Raw genomic sequence first — 21,082 nt, 5'->3', positions numbered from 1 at the left:
TCATCGTGAAATTACTTTATTCAAACTAGTCACAGAGAACATCATCTCACCAATACCAGATTAAACTGCAGTTCTTTTATTCTGATCAATATGATCTGCTGCTAAAGTTAAAAAAAACAACAAAAACATACATTTAAAAATGGCACTCATGTGTTCTTGGGTGATGTTTAAATATTTATTACACAGTTTAATGGAAGTAAACATAGTAAAAGTAACACTAAAAACACAAAAGATGTGTTTTTAATAAACTCATCTTATTTAAACATATTTTCTTTCTAAAATGCTTCAAAATTGTGTTTTTAAAGAGAAATAAAAGTCACGGCACATCTTTTATGCAACTTCTGAATAAAAGTTTAGATTTAGTCGAGTAGGAGCTGTACTGAACAACCAGTTTACACAAGTTTGACTGTTGCGGGTGACAACCGAGAAACAGAAGTGAAAATTTAAACTCAATCGGTATCAACTAACCAGTTCAGTCTTTGCACAGTGTAAGTGCAAATAGTAATAGATGACATTATGTCTTATATCTATCTTATTTCATCCCTCCACCTCGAGAAACACGATTCTCTTGGCCACGTTCTCCTCGCCGTATTTCTCCTGCAGCCGTTGGATGCCGATAGGCTCAGCCGAGAGCAAAAGTCTGTCGTCACAGCGATTCCAAAACGGTCCCGAAATGGAGGAGGGATTCAAGAGCAGGTCTTTTGCAGCAGAAAAGTCTCCGCTGGTCTTAAGTAAAGCTTTGGTCACACTAATTAAGTCCTACAAGAAAAACAGCAAAGGTTAAAAATGACTTAACACAGAGAAAGCTGCAAGTTCCACAGTTAACCCCTTTATATCTGAATAAGCAAAATAAAGGTTGAAAGAATATAATGGAGAAGAAAAACAACACCTCACCTTATCTGTCTGGTTCATGAGGTCTCTGATTCGCAGCTTGTCCTCCTCTAACAGGTCCTGAGTCAGAGAAAGTGCAGCATCTTTGTTCACTGTTGGCTGTGGTTCTGAAGGAGCTGCTGGACGGTCACCGCTGACAGACTGAGAGTCGTCTTCCTGAGGTTCACTGTCGAATATGAACAGGTGGGCCTTGGAGGTTGTACCGACAGTCTCGGACACTACAGGCTCAGCAGCTGGAGGCAGGCAGCTTTTCTCAGCTGCACAGTTGTTACTAGTGGCCTGGGCCTGTTCGACATTACTCAGAGGGGTCTCAGTGGGTCCAGGTTTAGTGCAGGACTGTTTGGAAGCGGGATCTGGAGTTGTGTCTGCAGGCGGAGGATGAAGGGAGGTCGATGTAGCTGCTGTTTGTGCAGGGTTTTGGAGATCTGGAGCTTCGAGATCATCAGACTGTGAGATACAAATGTAACTGTGTTAAAGAACATATATAACACAGAAAAGTATTATAAAACACTGAAAAACAATGATGAAAAACTTGGATTACATCATGTACAAAGGCGAGCTACATGTAAAGCAAGAAACAACACAGTGTAGCAGATGTTGGGAGTGCAGTTAAATGAAAACAGGAACTTTCATGTGTGTAAAAGAAGCAGCAGAAGCTTTTGTGGTCAATAACCAGCAAAGAATCTAGAAACTCTCTTCTATGGCTTCGTGCTTTAAATCAGAACTATCATGTGGGGCCTGTGGTTCTCTGACATCCCACTATTTACAGAAAAGTATTTTACTACAATTACAATCTGTTAAAATGTTCAAATGGAATGCTTCTATTGTCACAACTCCTATTAAATTTCAATTCAATTTGATTAATAGTAAAGACCCTGCAATAATATATAGGATCAGAGGATACAATCAGAGGATCCCCTATTTTCAAGCATTTTGGCAACTGTGGGAAGGAAAAACTCCCTTTTTACAGCAAGAAAACTGGCAGAACGAGGCTCAAGGAGGAGCAGCCATCTGCTGCGACTGATTGGTGATGAGTGGAGGGAGACAGGACAAAAGACCTGCTGTTTGTTAAAAAAAAAAAAATGAACAAAGCTAGAAAAAACATTAACACACAATGTTACATTTTTAGGTCGCAGGTCCATAAAGCCCAACAGGAGACACCAGCACTCCCAATCAAACTGGGAATCAAGAGTGGGAACTGTTGCATGCTGAGGCACTGAGTGATGATTTTACAAAGTATATCAAAACCAGCATCCTACCTCACTGTCATCTTCAAACTCCTTCGTTGCCAATTCAAGAATCCCCAACTTCCTCTTCTCTTTCTTCTTTTCTCCTTTCTGAGGCACTGGATTGGTTTCATCTGAAAACCACAAAAAGTATAAGAAGTGTAAAAAGAAGGGTTGTAAAAAGAATGAAAACGACTCTTTGTGTCATGACATACCTGCTTGTATTGTTTTAGATATGGCTGCGGGTGTACTCTGCTCCTCGTCACTCTCTGCCGCTGCTCTCGGAGTTTTTCCTCTGGCTTTCTTGGGAGCCGGCTGGTCTGTGGTCGTATCTTGTTGAAGAGCAGACTTAGTTTTTTTCAGGGGCTGGGGAGATGATGTGGTTCGCACTGCTTGGGTTGATGATGACCTCAGTTTTTTGCCGTATGGTTCAAGCTCAAGCTGCCTGCGAGTTGTTCGACGCAACGGTTGTTCCAGCACCGGGGAGGCCTTCTGCTTCTCTTTTGGCTTTTCTGATGAGGAACATTTGGGCGTGGGCTTAGGCTGAGCTGGTGTGGAGTCATCCCCTGACAAACTTTGTTTTTGTGGGGAGACAGGCTGAGGTTCACCTGTTTCTGCGTCTGTGGTCTCTGCTGTTAGCAGTTGGGTCTCTGCCTGTAGGTCCGCACAAGGCGCCGCAGTTTGAAAGGCCTGAGATACTTCAGCTTCTAGAGTTTCTGATTGTTTGCTTTCAGTTTGTTGTTTATCTGTTTTCTGACTCACATGTTGCTCTTGCTCTACATTTTCTGGTGTGCTTCCTGTTTGTACTAACTGGACATCCATCTGTGGAGACACCCATTTCAGGTTATGTCTTTACAGCAACTATAACAACATACAGCACCCTTACAGCATACAAGCAGTGAGTTCCCACCTGTGTTAGGTCTGTTTCTGAAACATCTTCTTCACATGAAGATTTCTGAGCATCTGTCTCTTGATGCTCTTCCACCTAGAAGCAGACAGAGGAAATGAAAAGCTTCAGCATTAAAGTCTATTAAAAACGTGACTGCCAGCAGCCTGAAAATATGTCAAAGCTGAATTTGGTTAGTCTGATTCTATTTAACCCACTGCTGCCACCCAGTGGCAACTCTTTGCCCTACACCTGGTAAAACTGTTCCAGATTTTTATTAAAGCTTCAAGAAGTTTAGGAGGTAGCTTGTGACCTATTTTACTACACGTGAAGGATTTTTTTCCCCTTTTTCTTCTTCTTCTTCTTCTTCTTTTTTTTTTTTTTTTTACAATAAAGGCGTTTTAGTAAAATCAACAACAGGATTCTAATATAAACGCAGGTAAGACGGCTTAAGTATGCTGCTGAAACCAGAAGTAGACACACTGTAAAGTTCACAAATGGGATGTGTTCGAGGACTAGAATTTGCATTTTATGTTAATCGAAGTGGATAAAAAACAATGAATAATATCTCATATAGAACAATAAATATAACAATATAGTACAGCGGTCCCCAACCCCCCGGGCCACAGGCTTGTGTGTGAAATTTATGGTTTTCAGGGTTTTTATCATTATTCTTTATTGTTTTTAATCGTTAACTCGGTTTCTCTGGGTCTTCTCCCGTGTGTTATGAATAAATCTTCTTTTTTTTTTGGTACCAGGTTTATTTTGTTGTATTTATCCGCGACACCTTAAAGGCTGGTCTGTGAAAATATTGGACATAAACCAGTCTGTGTGTAAAAAAGGTTGGGGACCGCTGATACAGTATATACTATAATATACAATATTCAAACCACAAACATGCTACAGAGGAATTCCCTCATTTTGGAACGAGTTGCTCAGTTTGTCGGGGCTGACCTTTCTCCTGTTCACAGATACCCCGCTCAGTCTCACCTTTACTCATATTCATGTTTCTGACTGCATCCACATGGTGCTGTGTAAGACTTTAAACAATCATCCAAAGGATTAAAAATTCTGAATTTTCTTATCTGGTACATCTCGTCCTACTGTACAGTCGTAATGTAGATTCTAATATCATTTTGCCTGTCAGTTTTGTAATGTTAGTGGATGCTGTTGTCGCTGCTGTGATGCAAATATGTTGATATTTTGGATAAAAATAACAAACTTTGTTCAAATGGAACAACACTGGTTTGAAAACGGTTTACTTACTTTTACTTAGCGTCTCTACGTGGGTTCTTTTACTAATAAAGCTACTTTCTGCTGCGTCCTTATTCACAAGGATTGCCACAGTTGGTAGCGCTGCATGTTTTCACTAGCTGCCTTTCCTGATACAACTCCAAAGGGATTTGTGTCTCCTCCCAGGATCAAACTGGGACTCTTTCACATGTTAGGTTTTTAAATCTCTAAATGGTCTGCCACCTGTTTATTTGTCTGATTTGTTGAAGCCCCATGTCCCCGTTCGTTCGCTTCAGTCAGCTGAGCAGCTGTTGCTTTCAGTCCCCAAGTCCCGGCTGAAACTTAGAGGAGACCGAGCGTTCTCTATTGCGGCTCCGATGCTTTGGAATAATCTTCCTCTCCATATTAGCTACATCAGTGCCAGTTTTTAAGTCCAGATTAAAAACCTATTTTTATTCCCTGGCTTTTAACTCTGTGGGCAACTGACATTTTTATTAATTTTATTGCTATGTTTGGGTTTTCCTATTGTATTACTATATTTATATTTGTATTGTACAGCACTTTGGTCTACCAGGTGTGTTTTTAAAGTGCTATAAATGATGATGATGATGATTAGGCAAACGTGTAAGCCATTACAGTACGGAGCCACTTTGTCTTTCTGTCACTGTCTCTGTCACTTACTAAATACTGTTTTAATTTTATGATGTCGTGGAAATAGCCTGTGTATTTAAAGTCAAACTTTACTTTGAAAATTCTAACTAAAAAAACAAAGCAATAGTGGAAACAGACTAAGATATGACAAAAAACACAACTAAAAATAACAAAATCGTAACGACAACATCCAGATAGTTAATCACCTCTGTTTTTTCTTCTGCTGTCTTACTGTCTTCTGGCTTTTCCGCCTCCACAGTGGCTGTCTGTTTCTTAGCCAGTTGTGCTTTGTAGCGGTGTTTCATCGACTGCCAGGTGTGTGCGGTCACATGCTGTTTCTCCATCTCTTGCCAAAGCCGGTTTCCCCCAGTCTCCGTCTTGTGCTTGCTGACATAATTTAAAATGGCAGCATCTTCTTCAGGAGTGTAGGCACTTCTGCCTAGTCATAAAAGAATGTAGACATAATGTAGAAAATGGAAGCAGATTTAACTATTCACCAGATTTACACACATTTCTAATTGTAACTTGTAAACAATTCAAGTAATAAAAAAAATGTAATCTGTAAAGTGCAGACGTGTTAGAACACAATCCTTCAGACATGGAAAGTCTGGGGTTTAGTCATACCTCCTGTGGCTTGAGGCGAACTGTTTTTGCTGTTGTTGAGTCTAGCAGAATGTCTTTGGACCTTTTCAGGATTTAGCCTGTAGTCCTCTAAATTCAACTGTTCATTCTTCTCAACACAGTCATAAATATACTGGGTGGACACGTACCTGAAAAGTAAACAAGGGATATAAGTAGATAAAAAGACTTCCAGGTATGCTCCAGTGCTGCTGTTGTGTGTGTGGGATTCATAAGATATGAATCATAAATGGGTTGAATAAATTTATCACCACCAAACTAAACTGAAGAAGCATTTTCTTTTTTATCTTCTTCTTATTGACTGAAAAAAACAACACATTTCTTTAAATGTAAACACCTGCCGATATTAACATGAATTCTCAGTTCAGCACGTACCAGTGTGCAGTGGATTCAGGAATGACACTTCTGTCCTCAGGATCAGTCAGCAGTATTGCTCCTGGTTGCTGGACGTTGCACAACATTCCTCCTCCAGCTGAAACGAGCGGCTGGAGTTTGCGTTTGATGGGACCAGGTCGCAAGAAGAAATTAATCGGTTCACCCTCCACAGTCATGAAGAGAACTGGAGAGAAGGCAGGCTGGGCCACAACTTGTCTTTTGGATGGCATCTCCCCTGCTGGAAGAGATTCAATAACAGCCAGTACTATAAGTGTGCTACATGGATGTGATGAGTGTGAAATTCTGGACCAACAGCAACTTACATTTTCTGTATATTTTAGTTTTCTGGGGTTTTTTTTGTTGCTGTTGTTATTAATTCCCTCTTTTGCCAGGAGGAAAAAAAAGTCAGATTATTATAAAATGATTTGTTAATTTTTTAGACTTGTCAAGTCTTCCATGTCTTTATCGCACACAACAAATAGAGTTCATGGCCAAAGATAAATATTTTATTTAAAATCGGTCAATACTGGCAGTATATTGATGCATCACTATTCTGTTAACAGTTACACAATTTGTGATCATTTATTTTGTCAACTAGGCAACTTTTATTGTCAACACATATAAATCATCTACCTAATGAATGTCAAAATTTTTAAAAATGTTTTATTCTTACAGCAATGACTCAGTTTCAGGACTGTCTCATGCAATCATGTCTTTTACTAGATACCAAAAAAACCCAAAAACTAGTTAAGTGTGTTTCACAAAAAGAGGAGCTTGACACTGCAAGTTCAAATTAAGTGTTACGTTCAGATATCGTGGGGTCACACTGGACTTGATTTAAAAGTCAAGCCGAAAAGTTAATATCAATCGTTATATCTAATTTCTAAAGTCTTACATTAATTGGGCCATTTGTGGCTCTCATTGCAACCAAGATGTTTCTATTTGTTTAATTCTATTCTATTTATTTATTTGTATTTAATTTTTTGAGCTAAAATTAAAAAATAACTATGCTTGTTTTATATACAAAGGTTTCGTGTATACAGTATTTGCCCACTTTCTCTTTCGTTATTAAAAGGCTACCCACCATAGCCTTTTGAGGTGGTGGTAATTAAATCACCACTAAAAGCCTCTTTTCCATCCAGCTATCTTTGCACATTATATGCCGATTTCTAACCTTCCTTCAATTTCAAAAATTCTTGAAAGAGTAGTTGTCATCAACTGTTTATTTGAAGGGTTTCAGTCAAGATTCAGAAAATCTTAACAGTACAGAAACGGCACTAGTGAAGGTTGTGAATGATCTTCTTATGGCTTTGACAGTGGATTCATCTCTGTGCTTGTTCTGCTAGACCTCAGTGCAGCATTTGACACTGCTGATCACAATATTTTACTACAAAATGTGGGTACGAAAAAACTGCACTGCAGAAATTTAAATCATATCTATCTGATAGATGGACAGTTAGTGAGGATCATTACTGTTTACATCATACAGGCTTCCCTTAGGTAACATTATTAGAAAAGACTTTCTTACATGACTACTTACATTTATTTTAATGCATTATTGTAATGCAGATGATACCCTGCTTTAATTATTCATGAAACCACATTATACAAATCTACTAGAAAAAAAAAGTACAGGCATGTCTTAAAGACACCAAGGCCTGGTTTCAATTCAGATCACTACAACAGTTACAGGTAACCACTAATTTCCTGCTTTTAAATTCAGACGAAACTGAGCTTTATTGTACTCGTCCCTAAAAATCGTAGGAACATGGTGTCCAACCAGATACTTACTCTGGGTGGCACTATTTTAGCCTCCAGTAACACCGAGAGGAACCTGGGCATCATTTTTGATTAGGATATGCCCTTTAACGCATGGAGTAAACAAATATGTAGGACTGCTTTTTTTCATCTGTGCATTAGCTCTAAAATTAGAAACATCCTGTCACTGAGTGATGCTGAAAAGATATTTCATACATTTATTACTTCTTGCCTGGTCTATTGTAATTCATTAATATCTGGTTGATCTAAAAGGTTTACTTATGGTTCCTAGAGATGGACAAACTGTAAGTAAAATGAATACTGAAATAGCCCTTGTGGGTGTGTCCTGCCGTCTCTCCAGCCTTCGGTGCCACCTTTCTGTGCAGCAGATTCTACTCAGTAATTAGGCTAGAGTACTTAAAGTCAGACTTGTACACTTATGTGTGTATTTACTACACTTCAGATCAGTAGAGCGGTATGGTGTATTTTTGCATCATTTAACCATTTTAACTTACTCTATTTGGACCAACTTTCAGGTTTTGTTATGGTCATCCTTTTTGGAAGGTGACAGCAGCTTGTCCATGTCACCTTTCAGTTTAATTATTGAAAAAGAAAAAAGGGTTTTGTTGCCTCATTGTTTCCTTTTTTGTCACTTACCCTAAACCCCCTGGACATTTAGGCGGGCCTAACGCTAACTATAATAAAGGAGTGGTGTACCCATCATAATTTAAGGCACATCTCCAACAGTAGATGGTGGCAAATCAGATCTATATACGTTCATTTTAAGACTTCACACTACATTACTTTACTTATCTATTGTCTGTTATGAGTTGTATACTTGTATATTTTATGTAATCTGCCTACGGATTTAAATGAACTGTTTTGCTTATATTTGTATAATTTCCAGCATCCATTGTTCGTGCTGAATTTTCTTTCTAAGTTATTTAAAGGTTTACGGTGTTCAAGCTTGGTTGAAGCAACTTTAAAATGATTATTTTGTGAGATGGTTGTTTGTTTTATTGATTCAAGTAGGTTCTTGGTATAGTAAATATACAACAACATCTATTTTTGTGTTTATGTTTGTATTTTTTGTTGTAGTTTACAATATAAAACGGTCACTTAAATTCACTGTGAGGTCGTTGTGGCTGATTTTCTTATAAGGGAATATTATATAAAAGAAAATCAACCGGAAACTATGCAAAGCTGGACAGATTCATCTAGTGTGAAAATATGAGGCACAGAAAACGCTACGTGCACCGCTGAGACACGTTTTTCAGGCTCACATGAACAGCAGGGAGGAGGTGTGTAACATCGCTAGCCCGTCAAATGGCAAACTGTAAAAAGAGCAGTCGCCTAAATAAATGTCATCTGAGATTAGAAATAATATTTTAAACTTACCGTGCACCTCGCCTTCTTCCTAGCTAGTCTTTCCCGCCCCAGAAAAACAACAAAGCTCACTTCCGGGTCTTTTTCTTCCTTGTTGAATTGTTAGAGGTTAGAGGCTCCGTATCGCCCCCACTGGTCGCATCCATATTATGCGATAAAGGAAAAAGTATGTAAAGAAGTAAAAGTAAGTAAAGATCTTGTGAAAGTCCTCATTTATAAGTAAGGAAAGGAAAATATACACGTTATTGTGAAATAATACTTAAAATATCATAATGATACTGAAAATTATACTCATATAATTATAGCGGCAAAAGTAGAAGGTCAAGAATAAAAAGTAAACAACAACAATAATAATAGCTTTATTTGTACAACACTTTTCAAAATATGGAGTTACAAAGCCAGACTCAGCCACATTAAAGCTAAGTATACACATTACACCATACAGACTAATAATCAATCCCAGGATCACACATTCATTCCAACACTTCCATAAAGGCAAATACTAGTACACTATGGCCTAAAATAAATGGGAATGAGTAAATGAGGCTGTTCCAAAGTTTAGGGTTACAACCTCAAAAGTGTGATTGCCTCTGGTTTAAAGTAAGACAGTGGGAACTTGATGATATTGTCTGAAAAGCCAGCTGCAGTCATATGGTCTCAGTAGCTTTACAGTCCATGTAGTGCTTCATATGTTTATAACAGAATTTTGATTCTGAATTTCACTGGGAGACAGTGAAGTGAAGCAGGAATAGGTGTGATTTGTGAGTTTCTATTTGTATCGTGCTGCTGCATTCTGGAGATGGGCTATGGAGGGTTGAGAGATCTATGTGAAAAGTGAGTAAAAAGGTGAGAGAAAATGAAGATGTACACACAAATTTCTGGATGATTTATTGAAAGTAAAGGTTTGACATTTTGCATTTGAAATAGATGAAGGAAACAAAACTGGATGAGCTTAGAGATGTGAGATTAGCACATATAGTGAAAAACGCAATGTGTTTCTTAGATCAACTGTACTAACCAACCAAGATTTTCATCACAAAGCAGTTGGTAACACTGAAGTGAAGTGGAGTAAATATTCAATTTGTCACTCTGAAATATATTGGTAACAATAATGTATAAATGTATAAATCATGAATTCAATTTTGCACAAAAGCATTTAATATATATGTAACTGCATTTTTTCAGTAAATGTGTGGACTTTACACATGAAAAAGAATGGTTTATCTGCCATTAGCTCTTCAGTAGAACTGCCATGGCTTTGAGTTACTGTCATATGAAATAGAAAGTTTTCACAAAAAGTGCAGCCCATGATTCAGCAGCTTGTACAACCACCTTTACCAGCAATAACTTGACTAATAATTTTCCGTTTCACTTTATTTGGGTCTCACATTATTGTGGAAGAATTCTGGCCCACGCTTCAGTAAACTGAGGTTTGCAAACTATTTCAAACCGGCTGAGGTCTGGACTTTAGCTGACCTATTGCAACACATTGATCATTTTCGTTTTCAGCTGTTTTGTTGCAGATTCACTGCTGTGCTTGAGATCACTGTTTTATTGCGCGACCCAGTTTTATCTAAGTTTCTTCTGTTGGACAGATGGCCTCACATTTAACTCTAGAATGTGAGTTAAAACAAGCCCAAAACAAGATTCGTGCTTGTTTTGTGGCTGCAAAACAAGCCCAAATCTTCACCACTCCACCACTGTGCCTCACAGTTGGTTTGAGGTGTTTGTGCTGATATGCTGATTTAGGATTTCTCAAAATGTGGTGTTGTGCATTATGGTTAAAAAATCGCCACTCTGGTCTCATCTGTCAGCGAGGTTGCAAGGTTGGTTGTTTTACCATTTTAATATCCACACAGTTACATAACTAACTAACTAACTAAATAAATACAAATATGAAAATATAAGGTTTACATTTGTTTTATATATGTTTATTTTTCCAAACTTAAGCTCAACAATGAGCAAAAGTTAAAAACTGAATCTTCCTTTCAGTTTGTGAAAATATTTAATTAAACCAGGGTTGGGACCACAGAGACCTAAACTGATGATGATCATATGTTTACAGCAGAGAAATTTCATCACTGTAAAACTCATAAACCCTGTCAGCTGAGTGGGAGATTTTTGACCAGTCAATTGACCCCCTTGAGGCAGCTCTTCACAAGTAAAATATAAATCTCCTGCACTGGTTTCACCACCTTATTCTGAAACGGCACAAAGCAATAAAATTATTAAACTAAACCTGACGTATAAAAAACTCTTCTCAGTGGTATTGTGGGAACACAAGTAACGCTTGTTTTCTGCTAAAGCTAAAGATGTGTCATGTTTGATTTCAGGCACGAGGTTTTTTTGCTGTATAGTCTGGAAAAGTTCACCACAAGTTGAACCACAGAAGTTTTCCACATCCTTCAATTTTTGCAAGTCATGCAACTTAATAAACTTCCCATATTGCCTCATTCATATATATATATATATATATATATATATATATATATATATATATTTGTCAACAATTTTTCCAGTTTTTATTGAAAATTATGCCGTCTAATGTCTCATTGCACTCTGAAATGAAAGCATAGTACAAATAAGCAATTAACGTAAAAAAGGATTCATGGACTCAATTTATAGACCAAAATGTATTCTAAAGTTTTGACTCATCTAAGTAGCCACCAGATGTAACAGCTGAAGAGCTTCTTTCTACAGTAGAAATCAAATATTCTTCAGAAAGTTCTTCCCATATCTGTTGCAGAAGGTCTCATAAATGTGCAGCACATTTCGGTTGCTTTGCTTTCAATCTTCTGTCCAGTTCATCCTAAACCAGCTCGATGGCGTTTAAGTTTAAGTGCTGACCGCTCCCTGTTTTCAAGCTTCCCATCTTGTTCTTTTTTCCTGAGGTAGTTCTGGCATAGCTTGGACTCATATTTTAGGTCATTATGTTGCCATGGGATGAACCCCTGACTGCTAGACGCATACCAGAGGGTATTGCATGGGGCTGAAGAATGCTGTTTGGTTCAGGGTGCCTCTCACTCTCTATAAGTCACCGACCTTGGATCCAGCAAACCAGCCCCAGACCATCACACTTCCTCCCTCATGTTTGACAGTCGATGCCACACAATGTCCCTTCGCCTACTTGATGGTGTACAAGGATCCTGTGTGATGAACCAAAGATTTCAAATTTTGATTCATTAGTCCATAATATCTTCTTCCAGTCTTCAGTTGGATGGCACTGTTTCATGACGTCTTAGCAATGGCCTTTTTGCTGCAACTCATCCTGTCAAAGCTGCAGCTTGATGTCTTCTGTTCACAGTTGAACCTGAGACTTGCTTACTACAACCACTATTAAGCTGTGCTTGAAGCTGTTGTCCTGTGAGGCACCTATCACGCAAGCTGTTAACTCTCAGAAACCTGTCCTCTGATTCATTTGTGGCTTTTGGGTCTGGCAGACCTCTTCCTGTCAGAGTTTGCCCCAGTTTTCCAAGTGCCCTTTGATGGTAAAGGAAACTGTACTCACTGACATCTTGACTTTCTTTGCAATTTCTCTGTAGGAAAGAACTACATTTTTAAGTGTTATAATGGTCTGTCTCTCTTTCGTTGTTAATTGCTTTTTTCTCGCCATTTTTGTAGCACACCACTTTCTGCAGTAAAATACTGTTTAACTGATGCTCACTGGGGTATGGTACTACAGTGTGTCCAAACACTGCCTTTATGCAGACAGAGGGGGTTGTAAGTAATCCAGAAAAGTTGGAACACCTATAGGAATTAGTAGCACCAGCTCTCAAGGCTTGAGCAACCTCCATTGCTGCAGAATAGCTTTAAATTGTTAACCCATTTTGTGTTCCTGCAAAAGGCCTTTTTGTATAATTCTGAAATGTACATTATTTTTCAGTTTTGGGTAACCATACCTTTTTTTTAACCTCTGGCAGTTAACCACTTACCATTGTACCACTTAAAGCTAATCATTGGACTTGAATGACTTGAATTCCAATAAATACCTGCAAAAATTGTGGTGTTCTCAAACTTTTGAACAGTATTGTTGGCCATAGTAGTTAATATCTTTAAAGTTAACCCAATAACCTTTTTCTTAAATGTTAAAAAGAGCAATTTTTTCTTAGATTTCTAAACCAACATCAAGAACAAATGATTCAAACTGAGCGAATGTACATACATGTAAATATTTGGGGGCATCTATTACTCGGGATAAAAAATGAATCATTTGTTTATATAAGAGTTCTGTGAATTATGATGTTACTCCCTTACTTTGTACTAATCTTATGTGACTGTGGTATGTGTCCTGCGCTAATCGAAATGAGTAAGAAAGGCCAAAACCCAATCAGCGTGTCCTTGAAATGTTTCATCAGACTCATTATTATGATAGCCTTTGTGAAATAAAACATTCAGCTTTAATTCCGCTTCTTTTTCCCCCTAACTTAAGCCAGGGGGCCATGGGAAGGAATTGGGCTTGCCTGTTTACTGTAGCACCTCACTGACCTTGCCTCCCTCACAGTCCTGACAACTACATTATTGTTACTGGCCACTATTGTTCCTCCCCCCTCTTCAGCTCAAACAGCTGAAACAATACAACAGCCTCTGAGATTTCTGCAACTCCTCCAGGTTTAATGCATGTTTGCAGAAATCTGTAATCATTAGAAAGATATGAAGGTGTTCACCCCTTGCAGCTGAATGTGCTCTTTCTCTGACCTGAACTGCTGCCCTGAAATAATCAACTCATTCCTGAGTCATTGTCATAAACTGAAAGGTTGGTTCGCTGTGTTGACATCAGAGAATTTTTTTCCTTCAGAATCAGCAGCTGTAGAGAAGACGTGTGGCCAGTTCACCACAGCGTGACAGTCTGGTTTGGTTTAGCACTTCATGAGGAAAATTACCCTGTTGTAGCAGTCAACAGAGGGCGATAACACGCTACGTTTATGGAACACCAGGGCTCTCAGTCATGAAAAAAATTCCATTATTTCCAGCAGTCAGGAACACTTGTTTAGGGAATAATTGTTTGGAAACATGTTTTTTGAACAGAACAAACGTTCATCAGCACAATGCACCTTTTATTAATCACTATTTATGCTGCGTTAACTTCTTCTAGGATTGTGTAGGTGTCTCAAAATGAAGACAGGTTGAGATTTGAGTGTCTGTGTTGTTCTGCCTTTTCATTGGGAGGTTGAGATTCTACTTGTGCAAAAAAGAGAAAAATGGACTTGGAACCTCTGGAAAAGCTTAGTTTTATTAAAGCCACATTGAGAAACTACTGGAAATAACCACATAACCACAGAAAGCTACAAATGGGGGAAATCTTAAACTCTGGCCTTTCTGACAGCACATCTAATCTTCCACCTGGAATCCTTGATTCGGAAAAGATGCACCATCAACTACAGAAGGATAACTCATATCACTGACTGGCTCTCTCTAAAGAAATTGTATCCATTCTTCTCAGATTTTAACCTTGGAAAGCACACGGTACTAATATACTAGTACACGAGTAAAAGATATTGTGAGAAGAAGGATTTTTAAAAACTCTGACATGAAAGACAGAAACACATCAAACTGTGCACAGACTACAAGGCAGCTGCCAGTAAGAGCCGAATTTACAAGAAAACCGCACGATACTTTGATGATAGGTCTGGGGGAGAAGGAGGAGGGGGTGGGTGGGTTTAAAAAGAGACAGAACACACAATAAACAAAGTGAAAAATTGGACTCCATTAGTAACAGTATATGTTTTTTTCTTTTCTTTAAAAAGTCATTGGAGCAATGTGATCATTACTGTAAAATCTGTATATAGTACTCATTAAATTCAGCTTTGTTTGTCCACTTATACCATAAAAACTTGTAACTAGAGCATTATCTTAATTATTTTGTTGCAAACAGAGGAAATAAATGCATTGACATCTGAATGGAAAATATAAAGATAATTCCTGAAGACAGTAAATGCTGGAAACTGGGGAAGAGCCTTAACACATGATATCTCACTGGTTAAAAAAACCAAAAACAATAAAACAGCGTAGAATAGGTGGGAGGGTTTTGTCCCCCGTTTCCTGTCCTCAAGCCAGTGGTTCTCAAACTGTGGGGTTGGCCGTGCTGAGAGGGGGATTACCAAGAGGAAAAATATGGAGTGAAAATAAACCGAATGAAGATTCTTTTTTTAGTCCACAACAATAAAAGACAATAGCTGGTGCTGTTGTTACTGAACTTTTTTTCCAGCTTTTGACAGCTTACTTGCCTGAAAAAGATTGACCCACCACCACTGTAACCTAAGACACCTTAAATATATTATAAATATCTTTCTAATAATATTTAAAAATTTTTTATTTGTTTAAACATGTGCTTGTCTGCGCATGGCAAACTGAAGAAATCCTTTGACATTAATACGAGTCCTTTCACTTGAGGAACTCGGGAATGACAGGTATGTTCATTACCTGTACCCATGTCAGAGTCACATGAGAGCTTAAACCAGGTTGCACTGCAATAATTTTACGTTAGCAAATGGTGCTGAACGGTGAGTGAATCACTTGGAAAAAATCTACCTGACAAAGATAAAGTCAGGTGAATGATGTGATGAAAGCTTTGGCAATTAAACTACAAATCACACCATTTGAAAAATGCTGGCCGACATTTAGAATCACAAGACATTTTCACATTGTTTTTATTTGTAAATTTCCATCATACCATTTCCATGCTGGGGTGTGTCACGTGAGTGTGATGTAACATGGCACCACTTTAGTCATTTGAGAAACATTATATAGTTTCATCTCCGGGACCTGTAAAAACTGATGTGCTACAGAAAGTCACAAACGCACAAACACAATAAGATTAAAGCGCTTTCAAGAAGATGTGAACCTGAAGAAATCATGTATAACAGTCCATAAAACATTCTGATCCTTGCAGTAACTGACAAAGCAAACATCACAATTTATTAGGGCATTACAACATCAGTTTTTGTTATAAAATACAGGTCTGCTTTCTAGCTTTCTAGTTTTGTAATCAAACAAAGTCATCCATCCATCCATTAGGTTTAATGGATGCTCCAATAATAACGTATAAAAGCTTCCTTGTGCACTGTGCTCTTGTTTAAATTGCTTGGCATCAGTTCATATGACAGCAGAATCCCTTTCTTGCGCTTCTGAAAAATGGATTGTGTTATAAGTGTTAAACAAGAAAATTGATGATGAAATATTGGCGTAAAGCAGATGCAGGGAACTGTATTAGCCTGTGTTTTATTGCATTTTTACAATGGCTGTAATTGTTTTACAATAGAAACAGGAACTGTTGCTCCATAAAAGGCTCTAATCCATATAATTTCTTCAACTGAATGATTAAAATGTTTGCCTCACATGAACACGAAGGGCCTTAATTCCTTTGGTGTTTTCTGTGTAAACAACAGACTTAATAAAACACAGTCTTGAGAGCTCTGTTTGCCTTACAGTGGCAGGTGTATCACTTCAGAAAGAGGGCTTGTCCAGGGGATGCACACATGTCAGGTATCACACACTGGTGGGAGTAGAATTCCTCTCTGACACTAAAAACAAAAGAGAATAAAGAAAAATGAAGCTGCAGTTTCTTAAGGAGCTCAAACGAAAACAAAACTTCCCCGTGTAAATCATGAATGCTATCTTTGGACTTGGCTCTGTGTGGACAGAGAAAGGCAGAAATATACTTTCTGAAAATTATTTGGCCGATCAGCTCGGGAATCTTGGCAGGATTCAGTCAGCAGAGACCGGACTGCAACAAAGTGAGGATATGCTGACTCGACATAAAGAACAGATTTAATTATCATCATCATCAGCCATCCGAGAGGACCATCCGGCCCCAAGCCAGAAACCCCCACAATCATCTGCCAATTCAAAGGCTTATTTTTAGGGGCCAAACGTCCCCTTTATTCAGCTATTTTCTCATGTCCTCCAGGCTTTGCTCTCAGCACTTGTGCCTGGCTTTCCCCTTTTACAACTCACAGGCATTCAGCCTGATCAGAGCTTGTAGTTGTCATGAGAAAAAGGAAGGAAATATTTGGATAACCTACTTAAAAATGTACAAATACTCTGTATAAGTGCCTTATGTGTATAAGGTTATTAGAGATTAGGCTGCGGAGAAAGAGGTTTTCAGCTTTTCTGTATAAAACTGGGTGGTTTGAGATGAAAAAATACTTAATAATCATATTTTTCATGGTATTATCTACGTGAAGTAACTAGTAACTAATAGTTTATAATTAAACTAGTACAATTTTAATGTGGCGTCAAACTAAATTACTCAAATTCAGGTCAAGTGCCTCAACTCTGCACTTGAGTTGTTGAGTAATTGGACTCTGTTCCATTGTCTGAATTCCCACACCCATAATGCAACACTGTCACTCTGAGGCAAGTGAAAACCTATTTGACCCTCATATTTCTAAACGTAATAGTTTTCCATGATTTGACATGATAAGAAGCTAAAGCAAGTTTAATGTCATGTTTTTAAGAAGGAAGATCATTTAATCATTTAAAACAATGTAAACTTATGTTTGTGGTGTAACTAATGGTTTAAAGTGACTACAGTGAGTACAATTTGTACTGTAATTTGTATCAATTATATAGTACTTCATATATTTCAGTACTTCACAGCTTTATTGAGCTTTAACTTTTCAGGTAATTGCATTGGTTTCTTGGACTTAAAGAAACCAACACTCTCTCCAGTTTCAGTCTTGTTGCTACAATTGTATCATTCAGTAAGAGTAAGCAGCTGTTTTAGCGAAAACCTTCTTACCAAAGTGATATACATCTTTTTCTTTAGTGCACATATGATTCAGCTATGGTGTCTTTTCAGAATCGCATCACATTTTCGGCTTGAGAACCAACCAATCAATTGCTGGTTTATTTCTTGCCATATTGTTTGAGTCCATGGTTTTGACATTTGACATTACATTTTTTTTCTTAGGTAAAAATGCATGCATCTTTCTCAGTGGATAATGCTACATTGAACCCACTGAACTGACCCAATGGCCAGAAACAAAGCTTAAGTTGGACTTAAAGACAATAAAAGAATAATACTGATATAAAGGAGAACTTTGATTTTTTTTCTAGCTACCTAATGTATTTCTATACCATTGGTAAAAACATACATAGATATAGGTTGAGGTCAAAAGTTTACATACAGTAATTATGGGCATGAATGTCATGTAATTTCAGGCTTTCGCAGTGAGAGTACTGACAGGGGCTAGAAAGAGAAAGTGCATTTTTCCCATATAAAAAAAAGTATATTCTTTTCGTTGCTCCCTGTTAATTCCAGAAGTAAATTTAAAATCCTTCTCCTCACACACAAGGTCTTGGATAATCTCAAAGACCTTATAGTGCGGTATCTCCCCAATAGAGCACTTTGCTTTCAGACTGCAGGCTTACTCGTTGTTCCTAGAGTTTTTAAAAGTAGAATGGGCGGCAGAGCCTTCAGTTTTCAGGCCCCTCTTCTGTGGAACCAACTCCCAGTTTGAATTTAGGAGACAGGCACTCGCTCTGTTTTTAAGATTAGCCTTAAAACTTTCCTTTATGATAAAGCTTATAGTCAGGGCAGGGCCAGGTGACCGTAATCCTCCCTTTATTATGCTGGAATAAGTCTAGGCTGCTGGGGGCTTCCCATGATGCACTGTGTTTTGTCTTCACCACACTTTTTAACTCTCTGTCTTTAATCAACATTTTGCATTTAATCATTAGTTACTCAATCATCTCTGGCTCTCTTCCACAATGTGTTTTTTGTCCTGTCTTCTTCCCCTCAACTGCAGTTGGTCACTGCAGATGGCCCCGCCCCTCCCTGAGCCTGATTCTGCCAGAGGTTCCTTCCTGTTAAAAGGGAGTTTTTCTTTCCTACTGTCACTGTGTTAGCTCATAGTGGGTCATCTGATTGTTGAGGTTTTTTTGGTGTTTTGTATTATTGTAGGGTCTTCACTTTACAATATAAATTTGGCGCCATATAAATAAAATGAATTACACTTAATTGAAGCTTAGGGTTAGCCTGGTTTATCTATTTCAAAACCAGTTTTTATGTGCGTTTGGGATCATTGTCTTGTTTAGTTATTGACTGGCTATGAAGCTGAAGAATTTGGAGGTTTTCTCGCTTCTTTATTATCATCCACTTGCAATGTACCAGTATTACTGACCGCAAAACAGCCCCCAAGCATGATACTACCACCACCATGCTTGACAGCTGGTACAGTGCTCTTAGATTTAAAAATCTCACTTTTGCTCACTTCACCTCTTGTGGCCAAAAAGGTCAATCAGCATAACCCTTTTCTCCAGAAGCCATTTTGCTTTTTCAGCTGCAAATTTCAGACGAGCCTGAAGGTGTTGATTTGGAGCCAAGGCATCTTTCGAGGCCGATACAATGGGAATGTAAAACTTGCTTCACTGTTGACATAGACACCGGTGTTTCAGAATTTCCTGTTCCTGGCAGGTTTGAGCCTTGGTGGTACTGGTTTGTTCTTCAACACCCTGACCAATTTCCTTTAACTTGAGGGGGATAGTTTAGGTCTTCTTCAAGGCCTGTGCAAAGTCGTGACACATCAAAATAACTTGTACTTGTGTACAATAGTTTGAATTTATTATCTTGGAATCTGCAGTTGTTTAGAAATGGCTCCTAGACACCTTCCCAACCTGTGTAAATCTAAAGTTCTCCCTCTTTACTCTTTACTGAGTTCATTGGACTTTTTTTTTATTATTCTAATTATTAATCAGTCCATCAATTCCGGTCAAACAAATCCTTTTTCTGCCAAAACAAAATAATTTGTCTATGGTCTGGCATAATGAGAATTTAACAGGTCTAAGCCTTGTCAAGTCAAAACACATTGTTGAGTTTTCAGCATCACATTAAAAGATTTAAGCAAGTGTATGCATATATTTGAGCCAAAATAAATTCAAACTTGTGCACCCAATTCTTATTTTTGTAAGGTCAAAGGTCAAAGATGCATGTTGTACCATCAAAAAGAACAGTTCAGAGAAATTATTAAAAGCCACAAATTACCATGGCTTTTATGCTCATGATGAGTGTATGTAAACTTCTGACCACAACTGTATATTTTATAGTTTAAGGGTGTGACACATTAATAATTTAGGGTTATTTCCTGCCCACAACGACAAGACTGTGCTTGAGGGTAGTCAGAAAGAGAAAGAGCAGAGGCCACTGGTTTCCAGGAAACAGCTCATCAGCTGGATTATAAAGTTCCTATATACAAAAATAATACACGTATAACTATTTATTACAGTACAGATAGCCCGTTTCTGTGTATTTGTAGGCATGTTAAGGAAGTAAAAAAGAAGAAAAATCATGGTTTTATTTTTCATAAAGAGGCAGGGTGTAGATAATGATCATAAGCATGTCTGATTCACTGACAAAAGTAGTTGTTTAACTGTTTAACTGTTAAAGGCTGATAAATAAAGACTGAAGTTCATTAATTACATAAGAAAAATACCATATTTGTACACGGAGACAGATAGCATTTTTATGTCTCAATTTAACTTTTCAGTAGCATATGTTGTTTATTTTACCTGTTTAGTTTAAGAACTTCTGATATATTAACCAATGTTAACAGTGTTAACTTTGTAGGGACTGACCCCCAAGAGTATTTTTTTGTCACCGAGATTAACCCCTTGCATGTGATCATGTGATCACACACTCTGTGAACTGTTGTTTGGCAAAGAGCCAGCCAGTCAGAGAGCTTTGTGAAGTTGCGCCAGGCATCGAGTTGATCTGATGTCCGAGTGGGTTAATAATTGATGTCCTGAGTTTGACCTTGTTGTCGCACGCGATCCCATCTCAATCCTATTTTTCCAAGAATTTCTATAAGTTTCCCCCCGACACACACACACACACACCTTTTTTGTTTTGTTATTGTCTGTCAAAACAAAGAGACAAAATGTAATGCCACCTAAAAAAAAGCAAAGAAAAAAAAACAGAACCAAAAAAACCAGAACTCTAAAAAAGTAAAACCACTTCCCTGCTTGCTGTTCATATTTGTATCCACAGACTTTGGTCTTCATGTGTTGCAATCTTTCCAACAGGGCGTGTGTGTGTTTG

The 21,082-nt window shown here is 38.0% G+C and overlaps 1 protein-coding gene across 2 annotated transcripts; it reads right to left on the bottom strand.

Annotated features, from left to right (window-relative positions):
- terf2ip (telomeric repeat binding factor 2, interacting protein) lies at positions 1-9,159 on the bottom strand. 2 transcript variants are annotated; one of them, XM_084928689.1, is made up of 9 exons: positions 9,058-9,159; positions 5,902-6,139; positions 5,512-5,657; positions 5,094-5,326; positions 3,028-3,102; positions 2,333-2,939; positions 2,151-2,251; positions 895-1,338; positions 1-759 (listed from the first exon to the last, which is right to left on the bottom strand). In XM_084928689.1, exons 2-9 carry the CDS (start codon positions 6,129-6,131, stop codon positions 538-540), a joined length of 2,058 nt encoding a protein of 685 aa, XP_084784815.1. In that variant the 5' UTR covers positions 6,132-6,139; positions 9,058-9,159; the 3' UTR covers positions 1-537. The 2 variants fall into 2 exon arrangements, with proteins under 2 accessions (XP_084784815.1, XP_084784816.1); XM_084928690.1 differs by having other exon boundaries at positions 5,902-6,136; positions 9,058-9,137.
- Between the last annotated feature and the right edge of the window lie 11,923 nt (positions 9,160-21,082).

The sequence above is a fragment of the Perissodus microlepis genome, chromosome 5 (genome assembly GCF_051167445.1).
Source record: "Perissodus microlepis isolate ML-2025 ecotype Zambia chromosome 5, ASM5116744v1, whole genome shotgun sequence".
Classification (NCBI taxonomy): domain Eukaryota; kingdom Metazoa; phylum Chordata; class Actinopteri; order Cichliformes; family Cichlidae; genus Perissodus; species Perissodus microlepis.
This window is presented reverse-complemented; position numbering and strand designations above follow the sequence as displayed.

Bases quoted from the DNA above. Each gene is read 5' to 3' on its own strand.
- terf2ip (XM_084928689.1), bottom strand. From the start codon at position 6,131: ATGCCATCCAAAAGACAAGTTGTGGCCCAGCCTGCCTTCTCTCCAGTT. The intron at 5,327-5,511 runs GTATGACTAAAC...TTTTATGACTAG, and splicing joins TTCGCCTCAAGCCACAGGAG to GCAGAAGTGCCTACACTCCT. The intron at 2,252-2,332 runs GTATGTCATGAC...TGTGGTTTTCAG, and splicing joins ATCTAAAACAATACAAGCAG to ATGAAACCAATCCAGTGCCT.